The 20695-nt window shown below is 46.6% G+C and overlaps 1 protein-coding gene across 15 annotated transcripts in view; it reads right to left on the bottom strand.

Annotated features, from left to right (window-relative positions):
- DNM1 (dynamin 1) overlaps positions 1-20695 on the bottom strand; it is a 69312-nt gene that overhangs the window by 16830 nt on the left and 31787 nt on the right. For 8 of the 15 annotated variants that reach the window (XR_008915337.1, XR_008915335.1, XR_008915336.1 and 5 more), the window contains exons 7-14: positions 15286-15428; positions 14915-15050; positions 13225-13292; positions 8822-8960; positions 4335-4421; positions 3957-4027; positions 3571-3622; positions 3098-3109 (exon numbers count right to left, since the gene is read on the bottom strand). Coding sequence is in view for 12 of the 15 variants with exons in the window: in XM_056812503.1 (XP_056668481.1) it covers positions 3098-3109; positions 3571-3622; positions 3957-4027; positions 4335-4421; positions 8822-8960; positions 13225-13292; positions 14915-15050; positions 15286-15428 (708 nt within the window). In the remaining 3 variants the exon portion in view is untranslated. Of the gene's footprint in view, positions 1-3097; positions 3110-3570; positions 3623-3956; positions 4028-4334; positions 4422-7178; positions 7318-8821; positions 8961-13224; positions 13293-14914; positions 15051-15285; positions 15429-20695 lie in introns of all 15 variants that reach the window. The other 7 variants (XM_056812512.1, XM_056812504.1, XM_056812506.1 and 4 more) reach the window with 3 other exon arrangements.

The following is a 20695-nucleotide window of genomic DNA, read 5'->3' as shown; positions in this document are numbered from 1 at the left end:
TGTGAGAAAGAGAGAGACAGAGAAGGAGAGAGGAGAGGAGGAGAAGAGAGAGAGAGATTATGTGTGTGTGTGTGTGAGAGAGAGAGAGATAAGGAGAGAGAAGGGGAGGAGGAGAAAAGAGAGAAAGAGAGAGACAGAGAGAGAGAGAGAGAGAGAGGGCATTTGTACCTCTCTGATATAAGATATCAAACTAGGAAGGGGCCTGAGCAGTCATCTAGTCTAATCCTTACATCACCCTTCAGAGAATCATCAGCCACAAGTAAACTTGCCAAACACTGTATTATTAGTGATCTGTGTAATGTCTTCTCCCCCTTTCTAAGCTAGAAGTTCCATAAGAGATTCCTCATATTTGCTTTTATAATGCTCACAAAACTTTGCCTATACTTAGTAGAAGTTCATGGAATTCAAAATATGCCCCTGAACCTTGCCATCTCCACCCCTGGAGAACTGGCTGGTCCCTGGGAACCTGTTTGAAGTCATGACTAACCAAGATTTTCATAGAGATTGATGATCATTAAAGGACCAGGGGGTTAGAAATCACCAGCAGCATATTTAAGCTTAGAATAAAGAGCTTTTTAACCATTGGAGGTGACCACAAGATAAGAAGGCTGACCTCATGACGCAGTGAGTTCCAACACTGGAAGTGTCCAGAGACTGAATGACACCCTGTCAAGGATACTCAGAGAGGACATTCCTGCACTGGGTGGGAGGTTACACTAGATGATATCAAAGGCACTTTCAGACTCTAATATTCTATGTCCCTAAGATGGAACAAGTCTGCCCAAAGATTGGGTAAGGGAGAAGGGGAGATAGAGGGCCAGAGTCTGGCCAGAGATTGTCCCCAAGTCACCTCACATGGGAATTTCTTCCAGCAAGAGAACTGATTGGGGTGAACGTCAGTGTTTGAATCAGGTAGTATATGGGAGAGGGAGAAGGAAGCCCAAGTCCTGGGAGACTAAAGAACCTGATTCCTTTCCCATGTATCGCTCCCTCCACCTCCAACCCTCCACTCAGATCTACAATCAACTCTTGTGCACTGACAACTGAATGCTAAAGATATATTATGATAAATGTTCTCTTGAGCATGGAAGTTCTTTTATCTCCAGAGAAAATCACTGCCCATTGGTGTCTCACAGAGCTTTCACACACACACACACACACACACACACACACACACACACACACACACACACACACACACACACACACACACACACACACTCCCGCCCTCCCCAAATGCCCTATTGCCTGCCCCCAATCCATCCTAGTTCCCTCCCAGCTTCCATCCAATATGAACACCTATCCATCCTTTCAAGGCCCCCTCAAATATTACTTTATCCATGAAGCTTTCCCTGATTTCCTGCCTCTCCTCTGCACTGCTAATGAACTTTCCTTCCTCAAAGCTCACAGTAATCTATTTTGAACTTTTCTTATACATGCCCCAAGCATCATTTTGTCCAATAGTTATCTGTTTATATGTCACTTTCCCAAGCACTGGTCTTCAGGCAGAAGATGGTTAACACTTATTATCCCAAATTAAATTGCCCTACACCTAGAAGTGAGTTATAGATTGGCTCAGGGAGTTAGAACCTAGAATCCATTCTTTTCTATGCATGGGGAGGAGACGGAATTTTTAATTTGGGAGGGTGGGAATCTAGGGGCAAGCCCCAGCTAGCCTCCAGTCTCTTGAAAGTTGAAGACAATTAATGATAGTCCTTGGAAAGTGAGACCCTCTGGTACATAAGACCCCTCTTCTCCGCCCCTTCCCCTGGAGACTATTTCTTCAGCTCATCTTCTCACTGATATATTCAAGACAGCCTGTACTTTCCCATAGACAGGAAAGTCCCAAGGAGTCCCTGGGCTGCTGGTAGGAAAGCCCCCTAGGGATCCTTGGGGGAAGACCCTCTTCTCCAAAACCCACTTATGAAAGAGAGACATTCAATAAATGAAAAGTTGGTCTCCAGTTCCTCCTACCTCTTCTTAGGATTCAAAGTACTTCTCATGTATTCTATTTTTCTTCCTCACTGGCACCCCTAGGGAAGGGGAAAGAATGATCCCCAAAAGAAACTAAGTCCCAACCCATCTCATCTCACAGGCATGAAACTTCTTGTTGATGTATGTTAATTAGGAAGGGTTCAACCACAGAAAGCTTGAGAGACAGGATAGGATTGATATCTTTAGCTCTGCCACTCACTAGTCATATGGATTGGGAGAAGTCTGGGATTCAGTTTCCTCATATGTATTTGGTACTAGTCCTTGCCTTGGGGCCTCCTGGGAATCAAACCCTCTCCCCTGAGGATCACATGAATTGTATGCCAAAATGATTTGTTGGCATGAGAAAGAAGTCACAGACTCCTCATTTTAGGGCCTTCCACAACATGATAGTCCCATGTCTCTCCAGCTATCCCTACATGAAACCAACTTGGGCTCCCCACTACACACATCTCATCACACCTCTCTCCTCTGTGGCCAATCAGTTCCTCTCTAGCTGAAGTAGACCCATCCTTTGAAACCTAGCTCCAACTTCACCACCTCAACAAAGACAGGTGGCCTGATGACCTCTTCTTCCTTCTAACATGGCAGCACTTCCTGCAACCCTCTCAGTTGGGCACTGGCCCAACACAGAGCCTGGAGGCACCTCTTGCATTAATCTGGTATCTATCTTTTCATCTATATACACCTTGTCCTTCCAGCCTCCAAAAGTATGTAAGTTCCAAAAGCGTTCATGGATGCAAAATGTTTTGAAAACCTTAAAGATATGACCCATTTATTCCTATTAAAGGCCGGGACCCTTTTCTATACATTTTTACCATCCTTCTCAGTGCCTAGCATAAACCTAGGAACACATGAAGCATTCAGTAAAGATGTTATATGACTGATGAAAATCATGTGTGCATGACTGCTCTTGAACCTTCTCCATCACAACTAGCACAAGAGGAAAACAGGCATGTAACATCCCTAGTGTAGCATAGGCCCGTATCACACAGTAACTATGCTGTCTCTTTGCTCTTCTTCCCCATGAATGGAGTTCCCTCATACAACAAGACCCCAACATGCCCCACTCCCAACCCCAAACAGTGACAGTCCTGATACTCACCAAAATCTCGTCCTGAAAAGAAGTAACCATAGCAACCGCCATGGAGCATCGGGGAGAGAGGAAAGACCATTACTGAGAGCTGCCCAGTCAGAGGGCACATTACTGGCTGCCACCAGGCATGCTCCCAGACCCTAAAGATCTCCCCGGGACTGATTTGCCTTAGCAAGGGGCCCTATTAGTTGTATCCTGGATCAAGGGAGGCCCTGGACCCTTTGGCTGTCTACAATCTAGCTTCCTAGGGCTGTGATTGCTCAGTGTGACTACACTTGGTAATTGGCCCATTAAAAAGCAGGAAGTCCCTACGACAATGTTTGAGAGGCCAGGGCCCAACTCTGGGGTAGGGTACCTGCCAGTCGGGAAACTTCTGGTCCCAAATTTCCAATACCCTCTGAGTATCTGAGGATGCCAGGCTCTAGGGATGGAGCCACCCAAGTCAGACCCTGTCCCCTGGCAGACAAATGGGTGCCACTTACCTGATTCCCTGCTGCCTTTTTCTTATTCATCTGGCTGCTCCTCTGTTGGGCACTGTTGGAAAGAAAGAAGAGTTCCCTTAAGCCTGAGGAGTAGAGTTCTTGACTTCTCTTCACAGTTAAAAGCCATCACCTGCCTTCAGATGCCCTTCTCTTATGTTATGGGCCAAAGGATTTAAGCTGAATGCATCTTTGATTCTAATGGGGCTCCCCAACTCCCAGGTACGTCCATACAATGTAAGCTCCTTGAGGGCAGGGGTTGTGCCCTTTTTTTATGTAGCACTAGCCCAGTGCCTGGCACATCATAGTCATTTCTAAATGTTTGTTGGTAGAGGCCCAGGGAAAAGTGGAAGGGCAAGTAACTCCCACAGAAGGCGGGGAACACTTACTTAGCAAAGCCGATGAAGTCTTCATGGTTAGTGTTCATATAGGCCAATTCAATGTCAATAAGAAGCATGACCTGAGAGAAATCATGAAAATCAGAGGGTAAATAAAGGAAATAGGGATGGATGGATGGATAAAAGGAAGGATAGAGAGATGGAGGGAAAGGTGGAGAAATGGACTAATGGGAAGGAAAGAATGGAAAGAGGCAGAAGAAAAGATTTTGGAAAAATGGATTGGGATGGAAAGGTAGAAAGGGAATAGTAGAAGACAATGACAGAAGAAGCTGGAATAGAAAAAGATTTCATGCAAAAGAGATTAAAACAGTGGAAAGAAGGGAGAAGACTAGAAGCTGGGGAAGAAGGGGATGCTCAAAAGGGCCTTACCTGGTCCTTAGTCTTCCCCTCTCTCTCACGAATATGAGTGGTGACGATGCGTTCCATTTCTTCTCGCAAGTGGGGGTACTGCTGGAGCTGGGGACAGGGAAGAGAGCCACGTACACAAGGGGAACATGGATGTGGAGTTCCCTATGCCCCCTGGGAGGCCTGCTTGGCATGGGAGACAGGCCTGAGGCAGAATGCATTTAGGTGACTCTTTGCCTGTGGGGCTAGGCCCCAAGTATACTCTGGGGGTTAGGGATATAGCTAAATGGCTCCGAGTTGGAAGAATAAAGAAGATGTTTCCTTCCAAGGCCATATCCCAAGCGCAAAGTGAAACGCCAGGTTCCTTCTGGTTCAGCTCCTGTCCCCTCATCATAGATGCCCCTCAAGATGTTTTAGGAGAGGGGAATGGAGGGGTGGTTTACAAAACTCATGGAGACAAACACTTCAGAAATCAGCATTGTCCTTGGTGGCTTAGAAGTGGCTATCATAAGAATTTCCATCTTAGACTGAGGGAATCTGTGAGAGAGAATGGAAACTGATAGCTTGCAAAGCCCTCAGTAGCTTCAGTACTACCTGTGTCCTTTGGGGGTCCCCGAGGGAAAACATACAGACCAGAGACTAAAGCCAAGGGTGGGTCAGGGGTTGAGAAAGCATTGGGGGAAAAAAGAATCAAACTGGGAACCACTCTGATTCCAATCCAAGATGGCAGCCGAGGCCAAGAGATATGAGAAGCCAGGGCCATGGGCACAGGACAGAGGTAACTGTCAATCACGGGCACAACATGACATGCAATAGGTGGAGGCCTGGGGCATGCAAGGGTATAGAGGAAGACCCAAAGCCTAGGGGGTGGGAGGAATAGGACATGCGCAAGTGGGGTGCCAGCAGCATGGGCAGTACCCCCATGGGGACATGGCTCAAGTGTCAGCCCTCTCCACAAACTCTATCATGCCCTGCCTGACACTGCCTCTGCTTTCTTCCCAAGGCCCTATTCTAAATGCCCTGAGTCCCTGAGCACTTCCCACAAGGGTAGTCAGATGGCACCTATAGGCAGGACCAAGACAGATCTCACAGGCTCTCCTACCAGAGGCCACCCTCTCTGCCCTTTGAGAAAAGGGTATACTCTGTTCTAGACCCGTAAGCCCTCATATTTTGTCCTCTCCACAAAGGAAATGGGGCATGCAGCTACTCTAAAGAGAAATCTAGTTTTTAGAGATCCCTGGGGTCTACCAAGAGCAAAGGGTTCCCAGGTCAAATGCTAAAGAGACCAGTGGGGCAGGGATGGAAGGAAGCTTCTAGGCCTCCATGATTCCTAGGAGGTTTCTCTCCTCTGGGCACACTGACCCAAAGCCTAGGCAACCTCCCAAATGAGAATAAACACGTGACTTTGTCCCTTAAAGTGAGCAGGCCACTGACCCAGGTTCTCTAGCATGTTGTACCCACCCCTCCAAGGGGGAGAAGGTCCTGCAGAATGTGGGGGGCTCTCAAAGCTAATCCCACTTAGATTGACCATCACTTCTCATTTGGAACTGGGGTTGTCACTGAGCCAGTGCAATACTGTGAGGGTTAGCTAACGGGTGAAAAACTGAGGAAAGCAGGGCTGGCTCACTCTTCTTGACCAATGAATCCTCCATCTCTCCCCAGTTCCTGCCTATGCCCCCAGATTCACCATGCCACCTTCTTCTGCTGGGTCACAGCCCTGGTTCCTCCCACCTCCCAGCCCCCTCTAAGATTCCCTCATCTTTGCCTCCCAAATCTTCTCTCCATGTGAGGGATTGGGAGGATCAGAGCTGCCCTGCCCAGGCAGAGGCCAAAGAAAGAGAAGGGCCAAGCTGAGGGTGGAGGTTGAGGAGAAGCAGGCAGGAGTTCAGAGAGGGAACAGGCTGAGAATGAAGAGAAGACAGGACAGAAAGAGAGAGAAAGAGAGCACACCAGTGGCAGGCTACGCAAACCAATTCCTCTCCCATCTGCTTCCCCAGGACTAGGGAAGGCTGGGGTTTTCCTGCTGGGACATAGATCTGGGGCTGTGCCAAGGGCACAGAAGGTGGGGGAAGCTGCAAAATAAGACTAATTCAGGGGCTTTTAAAATATGGCCACCTTCGCCCAAGAACTTAATGATTCAAAGGATATTTTCCCAAGGTATGGACACATTCATCATTAGCAAGGGCCTGCCCTTGACTCGGGAATCTAGCAACAATCTTGGATTTCCTTTTGAAACCTGGGCCCGCTGTCCTGGCCAGTCCCTTTGGAGTGGTGTGTGGCTCCCTCTCCTGGTCCCTTGTGGCCCAGGTCCCATTTTGGGGGCCGGCAGGATGAGGGAGGGGTGACACCAGAAGAAAGGAACATCCCCAGGGATGAAGAGTTTGGGGCTCCAAAACCGTGACCCAGAGCCCCTGTGCTTCTTACCACCAAGTGTCCTACCCAGTTCAAGGCTCCCCTTCGCGTGGATCCCACCCCCGATCCCACCCACTTACAGAGAGATGAGGGGCAAAAAAGAAGACGAGGAAGACAGAAAGAAATTCTTCACTTGAGAGCAGGTGAGGGCATTCACCAACCCAGCTCCTGTTCTCTCTGTTTCTGCGCCAGGACCTACTGGGCAGGGGTCACTAGAAGCAGCGGGGAAGTGCATGGAGGTGAGGGCAGACAGGTGCCGGTAGGCATGGGCCCCACGGTGCCATTGGGCTTGAGTGTGGGCAAGGGTGCTCTTCAGCCAGGCCAAGTGGGAAGAGGAGCCCCTCGTGTGGGAGGAGGTGAGTGGGAGCAGTGGGGGCAGGAGACGGCCCCGTGAGAGCCCCGTGAAGGGATGGGGGCATGAGCACGTGAGGCCTGGCATCGGGCCGCCATCTTTACCTTTGCGCTACACTTTCTGATGGTGGCTGTGAGCTCACTGACTACCATGTCCACACACTTGAGAGTGGGCTCCTTCAACTTCTGCACCTGCTTTTTCACTATGGCTTCAAAAGCAAGATCAGGTGTGAAGAGACCCGTCCTGCACCCGGGGAGGAGCCCAGCCAGCAGGCCCAGGAGGAAGAAAAAGAGGAGAGACAGAACCAAGCAGGGAGGCCGGGAGGTTAGGGGAGAGGGAGAGCCACAGAGGATGAGAGAGAGACACAGACACAGAGAGGGGGGAGAGAGAGAGAGAGACACAAGGCAAAGGTAAGAAATGAGACTCATCCTTCCCACCCCACCCCCCAGGTGCGGCCAAGTACCAGGGGGCTTTGTGGGCACTGCGCTGGGCAGCAGGGTAGGCCACTGGGCTGAAGGAGCGAGACCCCTTCGGGAGTGCACCCACCTGTCCTGGGCAGCCACTGGCACCATGCCACCCACACCACTGGCACAGTAAGACCAGATAGGGCCTCCATGGAGCTGGGGCCACACCTGCGAAACTCTTCACCTCCTTCATCTCATTTTTCCTATTTAAACACCAGCCTGTTCTCTGCTGCCCCCTGGGTCTGCCTGGGCTCCAGCTGGCTCTGCCCAGGGTTCACACCTAGCTCCAACCGGTCTTACCCTCGTCTCCCAAGTCCTTTTCTCCTGTCTCCTGCTCCCTATTCTTCCCACGGGACCATCCCAACCTCCCTGCAGGTCTTGGGATCCTCAGCTGAGAAAAAAATTGGGAAGAGATGGAGGAGGAAAAACAGAGAAAGGTGGGGAAGGAGAGAGGATAGGAATGGAAAGGAAAGAGAGAAGCAAAGGACCACAAGGCAGGAGGGTCTGAATGCTGTTTAGAGGTGAGAAGGAAGAACAATGGGGGTTTGGAGGTACTTGGCAGTCCACAGATTTCTGCCCCTTCTTTTGGAAGCTTATCCTAAAACCTCCAGCCTGTCAGATCTGTGTATGCACACTAGAATTGTTTCTCTATAGAAAAGCTCACAAATATGAAATTTAGGCCCCCTCCAGAGTCTAGTGCCCTGTTGTCCCCTTCTCCGCTTCAAAGATGCCCCCATCTCCTGGGCACTTAGAGAGGATTCAGCTGCCAAATGCTAGTGCCCATTGACAGCCCAAGGATCTCTTCCCCAAGTTTAGGGGAATGACTGAAGAACAAAGGAAAGGCTCTGGTGTGCAGGTATCTTGGAAGCCCAACTGCTAGCTTCATTCCATTAGAGGTCGCTACCAGAAAACCTGCCCATTCCCTGACAAAGAACTTAACCCTCCCCCATGCCCTTCAGTTTCACAAAGAATTCCTGAACACAAAAAGCAGAGAACCTCTCAGAAAGCACTGTCCCTTCTCTTCTGTGAGTGGATCCTGGGTCTGGCCCTATCCCTGTCTGGTGCCCAGTTGAGTTCTGGTTGGATAGTCCATGGCTGTCTGTCTGTGCTCCCCAACCAACCCTGCTGTCCCACCCACACACATACCCCAGAGGGGTCTGAACATGCTACCGAAAAGGGTGAGGGTGGTGTGGGAGTGAAGGTGGGCATCTGACTGCAGTGCAGGATGAAGGGGGATACAGGCGGGTAAGAGGGAGGCTGGCACCATGCTGCGGCCTGGTTACCTTCTTGGTGCACTGTCTAACGGTATTGATTAACTCCGAAATGACCATGTCCACACATTTCAGACAGGGCTCTCGGATCTTCTTCACCTGCTTTTTCACGATGGTTTCAAAAGCCATATCGGGGGTGAACAGCCCCGTTCTAAAAGCCCAGGGGCAGATAGGGTAGGGAGAAGGGGACAGCATTACAAACAGGGTCCCACTAGAGGGGAAAGGGGCTGATTTCCCCCCACTGAATACTTTCCCTCAGCAGAACCCTTCCACCCTCTTGACCAATGAGGGAACTTCTAAGGTCCCTTCCAGCTCTGACATTCTCTGTCCCAATGTCCCTTCTGGTTCCTTTCAGCTCTGTCTTTCTCTGCCTTAGATCTTTTTCAATTATGACATTTTCTGTCCTAAAATTTTTTCCAGCTCTGACATTCTCTGTCCCAAGATCCCTTCTAGCTCCTTCTAGCTCTTTCTCTGCCTTAGATCTTTTTCAATTATGACATTTTCTGTCCTAAAATTTTTTCCAGCTCTGACATTCTCTGTCCCAAGATCCCTTCTAGCTCCTTCTAGCTCTGTAATTCTCTTCCCCAAGATCCCTTCCAGCTCTGACATTCTCTTCCTCATGGTCCCTTCTGGCTCCTTCCAGCTCTGTCATTCTCTTCCCCAAGTTCCCTTCCAGCTCTGTCATTCTCTTCCTCATGGTCCCTTCTAGATCCTTCCAGCTCTGTCATTCTCTTCCCCAAGATTCCTTCCAGCTTTGACATTCTCTTCCTCATGGTCCCTTCTAGCTCCTTCCAGGTCTGTCTCTCTTCCCCAAGATCCTTCCCTGATCTGACATTCTCTTCCCCAAGATCCCTTCCAGCTCTGACATTCTCTTCCTCATGGTCCCTTCTAGATCCTTCCAGCTCTGTCATTCTCTTCCCCAAGATCCCTTCCAGCTCTGACATTCTCTTCCTCATGGTCCCTTCTAGCTCCTTCCAACTCTGACATTCTCTTCCTCATGGTCCCTTCTAGTTCCTTCCAGCTCTGTCATTCTTTTCCCCAAGGTCTCTTCCAGCTCTGACATTCTCTGTATCAAGGTCCCTTCCTGCTCTAACATTCTCTTCCCCAAGATCCCTTCCAGCTCTGACATTCTCTTCCTCATGGTCCCTTCTAGCTCCTTCCAGCTCTGTCATTCTCTTCCCCAAGATCCCTTCCAGCTCTGACAGTCTCTTCCTCATGGTCCCTTCTAGCTCCTTCCAGCTCTGACATTCTCTTCCCCAAGATCCCTTTCTGATCTGACATTCTTTTCCCCAAGATCCCTTCCAGTTCTGACATTCTCTTCCTCATGGTCCCTTCTAGCTCCTTCCAGCTCTGATATTATTCTCTTCCCCAAGATTCCTTCCAGCTCTGACATTCTCTTCCTCATGGTCTCTTCTAGCTCCTTCCAGCTCTGACATTCTCTTCCCCAAGATCCCTTTCTGATCTGACATTCTTTTCCCCAAGATCCCTTCCAGTTCTGACATTCTCTTCCTCATGGTCCCTTCTAGCTCCTTCCAGCTCTGATATTATTCTCTTCCCCAAGATCCCTTCCAGCTCTGACATTCTCTTCCTCATGGTCCCTTCTAGCTCCTTCCAGCTCTGATATTATTCTCTTCCCCAAGATCCCTTCCAGCTCTGACATTCTCTTCCTCATGGTCCCTTCTAGCTCCTTCCAGCTCTGTCATTCTCTTCCCCAAGGTCTCTTCCAGCTCTGTCATTCTCTTCCTCATGATCCCTTCTAGCTCCTTCCAGCTCTGACATTCTCTTCCCCAAGATCCCTTTCTGATCTGACATTCTTTTCCCCAAGATCCCTTCCAGTTCTGACATTCTCTTCCTCATGGTCCCTTCTAGCTCCTTCCAGCTCTGATATTATTCTCTTCCCCAAGATCCCTTCCAGCTCTGACATTCTCTTCCTCATGGTCCCTTCTAGCTCCTTCCAGCTCTGATATTATTCTCTTCCCCAAGATCCCTTCCAGCTCTGACATTCTCTTCCTCATGGTCCCTTCTAGATCCTTCCAGATCTGTCATTCTCTTCCTCATGGTCCCTTCTAGCTCCTTCCAGCTCTGACATTCTCTTCCTCATGGTCCCTTCTAGCTCCTTCCAGCTCTGTCATTCTCTTTCCCAAGATCCCTTCCAGCTCTGACATTCTCTTCCTCATGGTCCCTTCTAGATCCTTCCAGCTCTGTCATTCTCTTCCCCAAGATCCCTTCCAGCTCTGACATTCTCTTCCTCATGGTCCCTTCTAGCTCCTTCCAGCTCTGATATTATTCTCTTCCCCAAGATCCCTTCCAGCTCTGACAGTCTCTTCCTCATGGTCCCTTCTAGCTCCTTCCAGCTCTGTCATTGTCTGTCCCAAGGTTCCTTGCAACTGACATTCTCTGTCCTAAGGTTTCAGTTCTGACATCCTAACTTTTGTGACTGCTATTTCCTCAGATTTTATATTTAGATCATGTAAATAATCATTTGTCCCCATTGACTAGCCTAACTTGACCTAAGAGAAGTTTGGTACTTTAGGAGAGGCAAGATTGAGGAGAAAAACTGGGAGTTTTGAAAAGATTAAAACAAACTGCCAAAAACAGAGCTGAGTTCCGGCTTTGCTACTAATTTGCTGGTCAATAGTGAGAAGAAATTACTGTGGAAAATGGTGCTGGACTTGCGAGTCAAAAGACTTGATTTTGAATTTTGTCTCACTCTAAATAAAGTCACCTGACTCTTCAAAGCTTCGGTTTCGTTATCTTAGAAAATATGGGAGTCTGCCTTAGAGGGTTGTTATAAAGAAAGTGCAGGGCAAACACTGAATTGTATGTAAATGACGGTTATCTTACATCCTCTCTTGGGACCTCTTTTCCTCAACTGTCAAATGAGGTTTGGGTTTTATGAAGGGATTTCCTTCATAAGACAGGAGACAGAGTAGATGTTGGTTCCTAAAGAAATATTACCCTTAAGGAAAACAGGAATGCACCCCTTTCTCAGATTCCCCCACAGAGGAAAGGTTATAGTAGAGAATGCTGAACAACAGATTGTGGGGTGGGGTTGCAGCATGTAAACAATGTCAAGTCCTGATCTGTACCCTTTGCTGATTTGAGGTGTGAATGCTCACACTGAAAATTTAACAATCAGCTCTTGGGAGCAGGTACCCAGCATATCTCAGGGCTAGAGGCCGAAGAGGGGGAAACGATGAGTCCTGGCTCTGGAAGCAGAAATGAGTAGACTAAAGGCCATAACTTCAGTCCTCTGGGGATACCCAGCGTTTTCCCCAGGGGAGGAAATAAGGGAGAGCAGCAGCAATGATGACTTCTCTACCTTCCTCTGCTCCCTACTGACCTCAGAATGACATAGGGGATCCCAGAAGCTCCACTCAGTGACTGGGGCATTCTAAAACCTTGCTTTGAGGCCTGAGCTTGGGTTCTGATCCCATACTATCAGGTGCCTGGGGCCTGGGGGGGGGGGGGAGAGAAACAAACAGTGAACCTTTCTTTTGGGCAGATGTTTGATTTGGCCCAACTACAGTCTGGGTGAAATTCCTTCAAAGAACTACCCCAGTGGCCTAGGGAAGCCAGCACTACTTACAAAGAAATAAGAGGAAGGGCTAAAGACAACCTGAGCTTCTAGAAACCACCCAGTAGCCCCACATCTGGGGGGGGGGCCTGCCCAGCCCATCTGGCTACCCATGAGCAGCCCCCCATTGAGGTTGTACAACCCACTCTCCCAGCTCCATAGGCCCTTTCCTTTCTCTTGCCAGTTGAGAGGAAGGTGTTAGGGAGGGGATAGGATGGGGCAGGGAGGGAAGAAGAAAAGTTAAGGGTGAGGGGCGAAAGATGAATTTATATTCTTCCACCCTTGACATCTCCTATCTCATTTCCTGCAGGTTGGGTCTGGAGAGAACTGGGAAAGAAGGAGCAAAATATGGTAGGAATACACTGGCCTGCGGGGTCTGATCCTGATTCTGTTACTGTCTGGCCACGTGAACTTGAGTCATTCACTTTCTATTCTGGGCCTCAGTTTCCCCATCTATAAAATGAAGTACTTATCCTAGAGGGTCTATAAGTCACTTCTGGTTAGATGTTCTATACTCTAAAGGCCACTAAACAATATAGAAGGTTCTAGGAGCTGAATCTATTAAGCCAGGGCTCTTGGTGTGACTAAGTCCCCAAGGCAAGAACTAAATTACTGAAGCTGAAAGGGATCCTAACTCCCATTCTACCAGGAAAAAAAAGGGATGTCTGTTGGTGGTATCGTTTCCTTCACAATTCCTAACTGCCCAAAGTGGACTCACCAGGCCCAAAATGTTCCAGGGTGCCTGGAACCTCCCCCAGCATCCTCCCAGAAGCCAAAGGAAGCAATATCCTTTAGGTTCCCGAATCCCCTAAGTGCCCACCCATGTCCCCCTACGTGCCTGATGCCATGAATGTTCTTGATGGCGTAGCTGATCTCCCGCCTCAGCTCCTTTTCATCAAACTCCATCTGTACAAAGGGGAGGAATGAATGGAGAGCCTGTCAGAGGGCTTTTCAGACCCACCTCCCCATATCAGATTGGAAAAATAAAGGGTGGTTCCTTTGCTTGGCCATGGAACATAGTCAAACCACCAGGATGACTACCCCATTGGCAACCTGGGCATCCAGGCCCCTAGGACTGAAATTCCAGGCACAGAGAATTAAAGATTCAGAGACTTAGAGTTAGAAGGGCCTTAGAGGCCATCTAGTTCAATCCATTGCTTTTAATAATAAATAAATATTTTTAATTTTTAAATTCTTTAATAAGAAGAAAACAAAAGTGGCCCCAAATCACCCAGAGAGTAATTAGTAGAAGCAGGACGAGAGTCCCAGGCTCTCTGACTCCAGCTATACCCAATGCTGCCCTGGTGGCAGGACTGCACTCTTTTCTCTCTCTCCATTTAGCAAAGTTCCGTTGGTCCCTTTGGGACAGCTAAATGGCACAGTGGATAAAGTGCCAGGCCTGGGGTCAAGGAAGACTCCTCTTCCTAAGTTCAAATATAGCCTCTGACACTTACTAGCTGTGTGACCCTGAGTAAGTCACTTAACCCTATTTGCCTCAATTTCCTTAGCTATAAAATGATTTGGAGAAGGAAATGGCAAACCATTCCAGTATATTTTCCAAGAAAACCCCAAATAGGGTCACAAAGAGTCAGTTGGATACAGCTAAAATGTATGAACAACAACAGCTGCTCCCTTAAGACCCAGCTGAAGACCCTCCTCTTCTGTGACGTATTCCTTGATTATCACAGCCTGTCATATTCTCTTATTCCTTTGAATTCCTAATTCCACCCATTTGGAACTCATTACATGCTGCCCTATGGGTTCACTTACTATTTTATGTGGGTGTGAAATTTTTTCCTCTTAATTACACTAATAAAAACGCTCTTTTGTTTAAGCGGAGCGCCTAACCCAATACTTTGCTGAGAGTGGGAATTGAGCGCTAGAGAGCTGGTGTGCTTTAATGGAAAAAGCACTGGATTGAAAGTTAGGAGACGGAGGCTTACGTCCTAGATCTGCCATCTGTGAGATCTTTGGCATATCTCTTTCTGCCTCTAGACCTACTCTTTTCCTGGGGAAATTCAAGGAGTTAGATTAGATGACTTCCCAAGTCTCTTCCAGTTGTTGTTGTTTTTAATCCTTACCTTCTGTCTTAGAATCATTTATTTATTTGTTTTTATTGTCACACAAAACATACTTCCATATTGGACATTGTTGTACGAGCTGCTCATACAAAACCCAAATAAAACCAAAGCTACACAGCTCTTTCTCAGGAGGTGGACAGCATTCCCCATCATAAGACCTTCAGGATTGTCCCAGATCATTGCACTGAGCATCATTGTTAAGGCAGAAGAGTGACAAGGGCAGGCAATTGGGGTTAAGTGACTTACCCAGGGCCACACAGTTAGGAAGTGTCTGAGACCAGATTTGAACCCAGGAACTCCTGTCTTCTGGCCTGGTGCTCTACTCACTGTGCCACCTCCCTGCTCCTTCTCTTCCAGGTCTAACATTCTACGAGCTGTTTTCTAAGACTGAAATCCCAGGCCAGGTGAAGCTGAATCAAGGTCAAAGATGGAAGGGGGTGAACTTACTTTGACCAGCTCAAAGGGGAAACGCTCATGGAAGATGCGATTGATTCGGGCCCCTCCAGACAGTTCATAGGTGTCAATCTGGTCTCCTGAACCTTCAATTCGTTTCTCAAAGTCTACAGCAAACTGCTGGACCATCCTGGAAGGGAAAAATGGGAAAAGAATGAAAGGGGCAACATAGAGGGCCACGGCAAAACCCTGATGCTGGGTGAGCGCCAGAGCAGCCAACCACAGTGAAGGAGGACGGAAGGATGGGGCTGCAGATGAGGCTGGGCGTCCAGTAAACCAGGAAGAGGAGACTGGGCCTGCGGGGCGGGGGCCAGGCTCAGAGGTGGGCGAGAGGAGAAGCTAGGGGAGGCAGAGGGGCTACTCACTGCAAGAGAGCCTTGGTCTTGCGGGAGGGGTCATCAGGACGGAAGTTCTTGTACTCTTCCACCTCCTTCTCAATAGACAGCAGCTGACTCTGCAGCTTGTTCCGAAGTCCAGGCAGAGTGTCCCGGATATGGTTAGTCAGTTGCTATTCAGAGAGAAGAGGGAGAAAGGGTTGGAGCCAGCAAGTCCATAAGCATTTATTAAGCTCTTACTAGGTTCCAGGAACCATGCTAAGAACTAGGGATTCAAAGAAAATAGAACCCCCATCCTAAAGGAGCTCATATCTTAATAGAGGAATAAATAACTAGATACACATAAGATATATACAAAGTCAATGGAAAGGGGCAGCTAAGTGGCCACAGTGAATAGAATCAGGCCTGGAGATGGGGAGATCCTGAGTTCAAATCTGGCCTCAGACACTTCCTAGCTGTGTAAGTCACTTAACCTAATTGCCCGGCTCTTGCTACTCTTCTCTCTTAAAAATGATACTCAATGCAATGATCTGGGACAATCCTGAAAGATGTATACGTCACTTAATCTCATTTGCTTAGCCCTTGCCCTTCTGTCTTAGAGTTGTTACTAAGACAGAAAGTAAGAGCTTGTAAAAATCCAATCTAGGGAATGTTAACTTTAAATGATCACTCTATTGCAAATATTAATAATATGGAAATAGATTTTGAACAATGATATATGTAAAACCCAATGGAATTGTGTGTCAGCTATGGGAGTGGGGAGGGAAAGAACATGAATCATGGAATCATGGGAAAATTAGAATTTAATTAATTAAATACCTTTTTTATTTTAATTTTTTATCTCATCTTTTAAAATTATTAAATCCAATTTTTAAAAATTCAATATTGGAAGGAAGAGGGTAATACAGGGGTGGGAGTGGTAAGAAACTGAGAAAGCCTTGAAGGCAGCTAGGAAAGCTAAAAGGAGGAAAGGAGGAGGGAGAGCATTCCAGACTTGGAGAGCAGCCATATCCTTGCAAAGGCATAGAGTACCATAGGTGATGTATTGTCATGTGTGAAAAACAACTAAGTGAATCATAGAATAGGAGAAAGGAGGGAGAAGAATGGAAATTAGAGCAGGTAGGTGGCACAATGGACAGTGCACCGGACCTAGAGATGGGAGGACCTGGATTCAAATCTAGCCTCAGCTACTTCCTAACTATGTGACCCTAGCCAAGTCACCTATTAAGCCCAACTACCTAGCCCTCAGGTTACCTTCCCTAAGGAAGAAGCTGCTCTTCTTCCTTAGAACCAATATTTAGTGTAGATTCTACGACAAAAGGTAAGAGATTTTTTTTGTTTTTGTTTTTTATTTTTTAGAGAAGAATGGAAAGGTAGGAAGGAGGCAAGTTTTGGAAAGTATGTGTATCAAACAATTTGATTCTTTCCCACTGGAGTTTACTGAGTAGAGGGCTGGGATTGTCAAACTTGCCCATTAAGAAAATAGCTCGGGGGCAGCTGGGTAGCTCAGTGGATTGAGAACCAGCCCTAGAGATGGAAGGTCCTGGGTTCAAATCTGGCCTCAGACACTTCCCAGCTGTGTGACCCTGGGCAAGTCACTTGACCCCCATTGCCTAGCCCTTATCACTCTTCTGCCTTGGAGCCAATACACAGTATTGACTCCAAGATGGAAGGTAAGGGTTTAAAAAAAAAGAAAAAAGAAAGAAAATAGCTGAATGAAGGCTGGATTGGAGTGGGAGAGTGGGAGGTAATGAGACCACTCATAAAGTTACTGCAATGGTCCAAGTGAGAAGTGATGAAGAGAGAAGGGGGAGGGCATATTCAGGATATGTTGTGAAGGTAAAAATGATGAGACCTGACAACAGATGCGATACAAGTGAGGAGAAGTTGAAAATAAAAAATAAAAAAACTAGACATCCGAGAGGAGAGGGTCATCAAAGGAATCGAAGGCTGCAGAGAGGTCGAGAAGGCTGAGGATTGAGAAAAGGCCATTAGATTGGTCAGTTAAAAGTACTTTGATAGTGGAATTGTGCATCATATATGGGAGAGGGGAGGGGGAGAGGAGGGAAGAAACATGAGTCTTGTAACCATGGAAAATTATTCTGAATCATCTCATTAAATACAATTTTAAAAATAAAATAAAAATAAAAGTACTTTGATCACTGAAAAGAGCAGGTTCTATTACATGATGTAGTTGGAAGTCAGACTGCAGAGGGTTTAGAATTAGAGGAAGAAACATTTCACACCATATAACAAGATAAAATCAAAATGGATACTTAATCTAAAAATAAAGTGGCACCATAAACACATTAGGGGAACATGGAAACGTTTACCTTTTAGACTTATGGATAAGGAAAGAATTTAGGACCAAATAAGACATAGAGAACATTATGAAAAAAAACGGATAATTTTGATTTACATTAAATTAAAAAGGTTTTGTACAAACAAAACCAACAGAACTGAGATTAGAAGGGAAACAACAAATGGGGGGAAATTTTTATAGCAAGTGTCTCTGACAAAGGGGTCATTCTCAAATAAATAATGACACAAAGCATCACTAATAACATACAATGATCAAAAACAATTTTGAGGGATTTATGACAAAGAAAGCTATCCACCTCCAGAGGAAGAACTGTTGGAGTAGGAATGCAGATGGTTTATCACTTGCTTGTATGGGTATGTGACTTAGGGTTTTGATTTTACAAGATAACTCACAAAAATGAATAATATGGAAATGTTTTTTGTGTGATAATACATGCATAATCCAGATTGAATTGCCTGTCAGTTCTGAAGAGGGGAGGGAGACAGTTTGGATTACATAACTCCAGAAAATTGATGTGGAAATTTGTTATTAAAATTTTTTTAAGGTAAAATAAAAAATAATACAAAGCACCACCCAACTGATAAAAGGTCAACAGGCAGTTCTCAGATGAAGAAATTAAAACTATAGTCCTATGAAAATGCTCCAAACCACTATTGATTAGAGAAATACAAATGAAAATAACTCTTGAGGTTCCATCTCACATCTATCAGATTAGGTAATGTGACCAAAAAGGAAAATAATAAATGTTCGGGGGAATATGGGAAAATTGGGACATGAACACACTATTGGTGGAAATTCCAACCATTCTGGAGAGCAATATGGAACCATGCTCAAAGGGCCATAAAACTCTGCATACCCTTTGACCTAGTAATACCACTACTGGGTCTGTATCCAAAAGAGATCAGAGAGACGGGGGAAGGACCTAACTGTACCAAAATATTTATAGCAGATCTTTTTTGTGGTGGCAAAGAATTAGAAATGGATTTTTTTGCAAATTTCACAAATTGCAAACCTTTCCGTCCTTTATCACAGGGGGTGACCATCAATTGGAGAATGGCTGAACAAGTTGTTGTATATGATTGTGATGGAATACTGTTTCGCCATAAGAAATGATTAAAAAAACTTGGAAAGACTAATGTGAACTATTGAATGATGATCAACTGTGAAGGACTGAAGTATTGTCAGCAAAACAAGGTTCCAAGATAATCCCAAGAGACTCATGATAAAAAAATGCTCTCCACAGCCAAAGAAGGAATTGTGGATGGCAGATCGAAGCATACCATCTTCCACTTTATTAGCATTTTTGTAGGCAGCAAGAAAGGACTCAATAGATAGGGAGAGATGAGATTAGAGAAAGAGTGGAGATGACAGTGGGTTAGAGCCTCCTCATTCTTGGTGTGGAGTTCTTAACATCCAGGAGAATGGAGTCAAGAGATCAATTCAAGTTTATACCATTTCCCAGAGCCTTTCCTCTTAGGGCTTCCCAGCGTGACTGTGTTACAGCCCGCCTTCATGAGATCCAAGAGGAAAGGAATCCCTTGTAAATCTTGGGAAATTGGGCAGCCCCGGAGGTCACCCTGTCATCCTCAATTACAAAATTATCTCAAACCTACTCAGGATGGAAGATAGACTTCTGGGCAAGCAGTGTTCTTAGCTTGGCTCAACAAAGCTCTCCCAGTGCCTGTTTTCAATCCCCGTCAGGGAACAATGATCTATGATATTCCCATGTGAAAAGATAGTGAAATGGACAAGACCTGGCCATGGTTTTCCCTGTGGTTTTCTCATTTGGGTTTTTTCCAATAACTCCTATGTACACCCTGGCCTCCAGTTCTTGAGAGTGATGAGAGGGAAGGTAGGAAGAAGAGTGAAACAGAGAATCTTCATTCTGAAAAGGAGGAAGGGGGAAAGTATGCAGGAGCACTAAATCCTAGGGAAAAGGAGAGAAATCTGACTTCTGGTTAAGAGGACTGCTTGATCAGAGGCAAAGAGGCCAGCTTCCATACGCCTACTTCAGCAACAACATAAAAATACTACCAGAATGAATGACATTCAAGAAATCCACTAGTAAGCTATTATATTTACCCAAGTAATTGGATAAGTAATTCTATTTACTCAAGAACAGCACAAAAAGTCAGCCAGAGGCAATGGAATATAGGCCTCCCAGAAAAGTCATTGTCAGTAGAGATAACCAAGGCAGAAGCCTCCCAGCTTTACCAAAAATAATAATAAACTGGATACCTGTAGCCTGCAAGATTCTGTGGCCAATGCAACAAGAGTAGAAGCCTCCCACAAGAAAACCCTAGTGATAAATGGTCAAAGGATATGAACAGATAGTTTTTGGATGAAGAAATCAAAGCCATATAGAAGTACATGAAAAAATGCTCTAAATCATTATAGTAGTATAGTAGTAGTCTCTTGGTAACTGAGGATGACGATTGTCTTTGTGCGTTTTCATCTATGATAGATGAGTGTGCACAAAGACACTTGTGCATGAAGATTTAAGTGGAAAAGTCTTTGCACAGAGACAGTCCCACTCTCTTGGCGTTGGAAGCCTAGGTCCATTGGCACGAAAAGCCGTTACACCTGGAGACTTCCTCAGCTGCATTGGATGGCCGTGTTGTCCTTTGTGCTCCAACACGCCCTAAGCACTCCACAGTGCTTGCTGCGTTGCCATCTCAGCCGTTGAACCTTCTTATTGGTTTCTTCTGCCTGTTCCTCTGAAGCAGTCTTCACATGCTGGGTGAGCAGAGCCCTGGTTCACCAGGGGTCTACGACCCGATGGCTACCCTCACAAGGTTTAGCTGGCCTGTCAAAGCCGTTGCCCGGGGTGTGGCCGCTGCCGCATGCTAGCAGCTACTGGGAGCCACAAGTGAGAGCTGGGTGTCCGGTGGGGGGTCAGAGGCTGGAGAGCTGCCCTAAGAGGACACGACAAGCCCTCCATACCAGAGATACTACCCCTCCCTGAACACCCCATACACCGCCTATCATACCATAGAAATGATTATCATTACTGATTAGGGAAAATCATTACTGATTAGGGAAATGCAAATCCAAACAACTATGAGATAACATCTCACCCCTATCAGATTGGCTAAAATGATAAATGTTGGAGGGAAT

Source organism: Monodelphis domestica, chromosome 1 (genome assembly GCF_027887165.1).
Source record: "Monodelphis domestica isolate mMonDom1 chromosome 1, mMonDom1.pri, whole genome shotgun sequence".
Classification (NCBI taxonomy): Eukaryota; Metazoa; Chordata; class Mammalia; order Didelphimorphia; family Didelphidae; genus Monodelphis; species Monodelphis domestica.
Note: the sequence above shows the minus strand (reverse complement) of the source record. Positions and strands in the feature narration are given on the sequence as shown.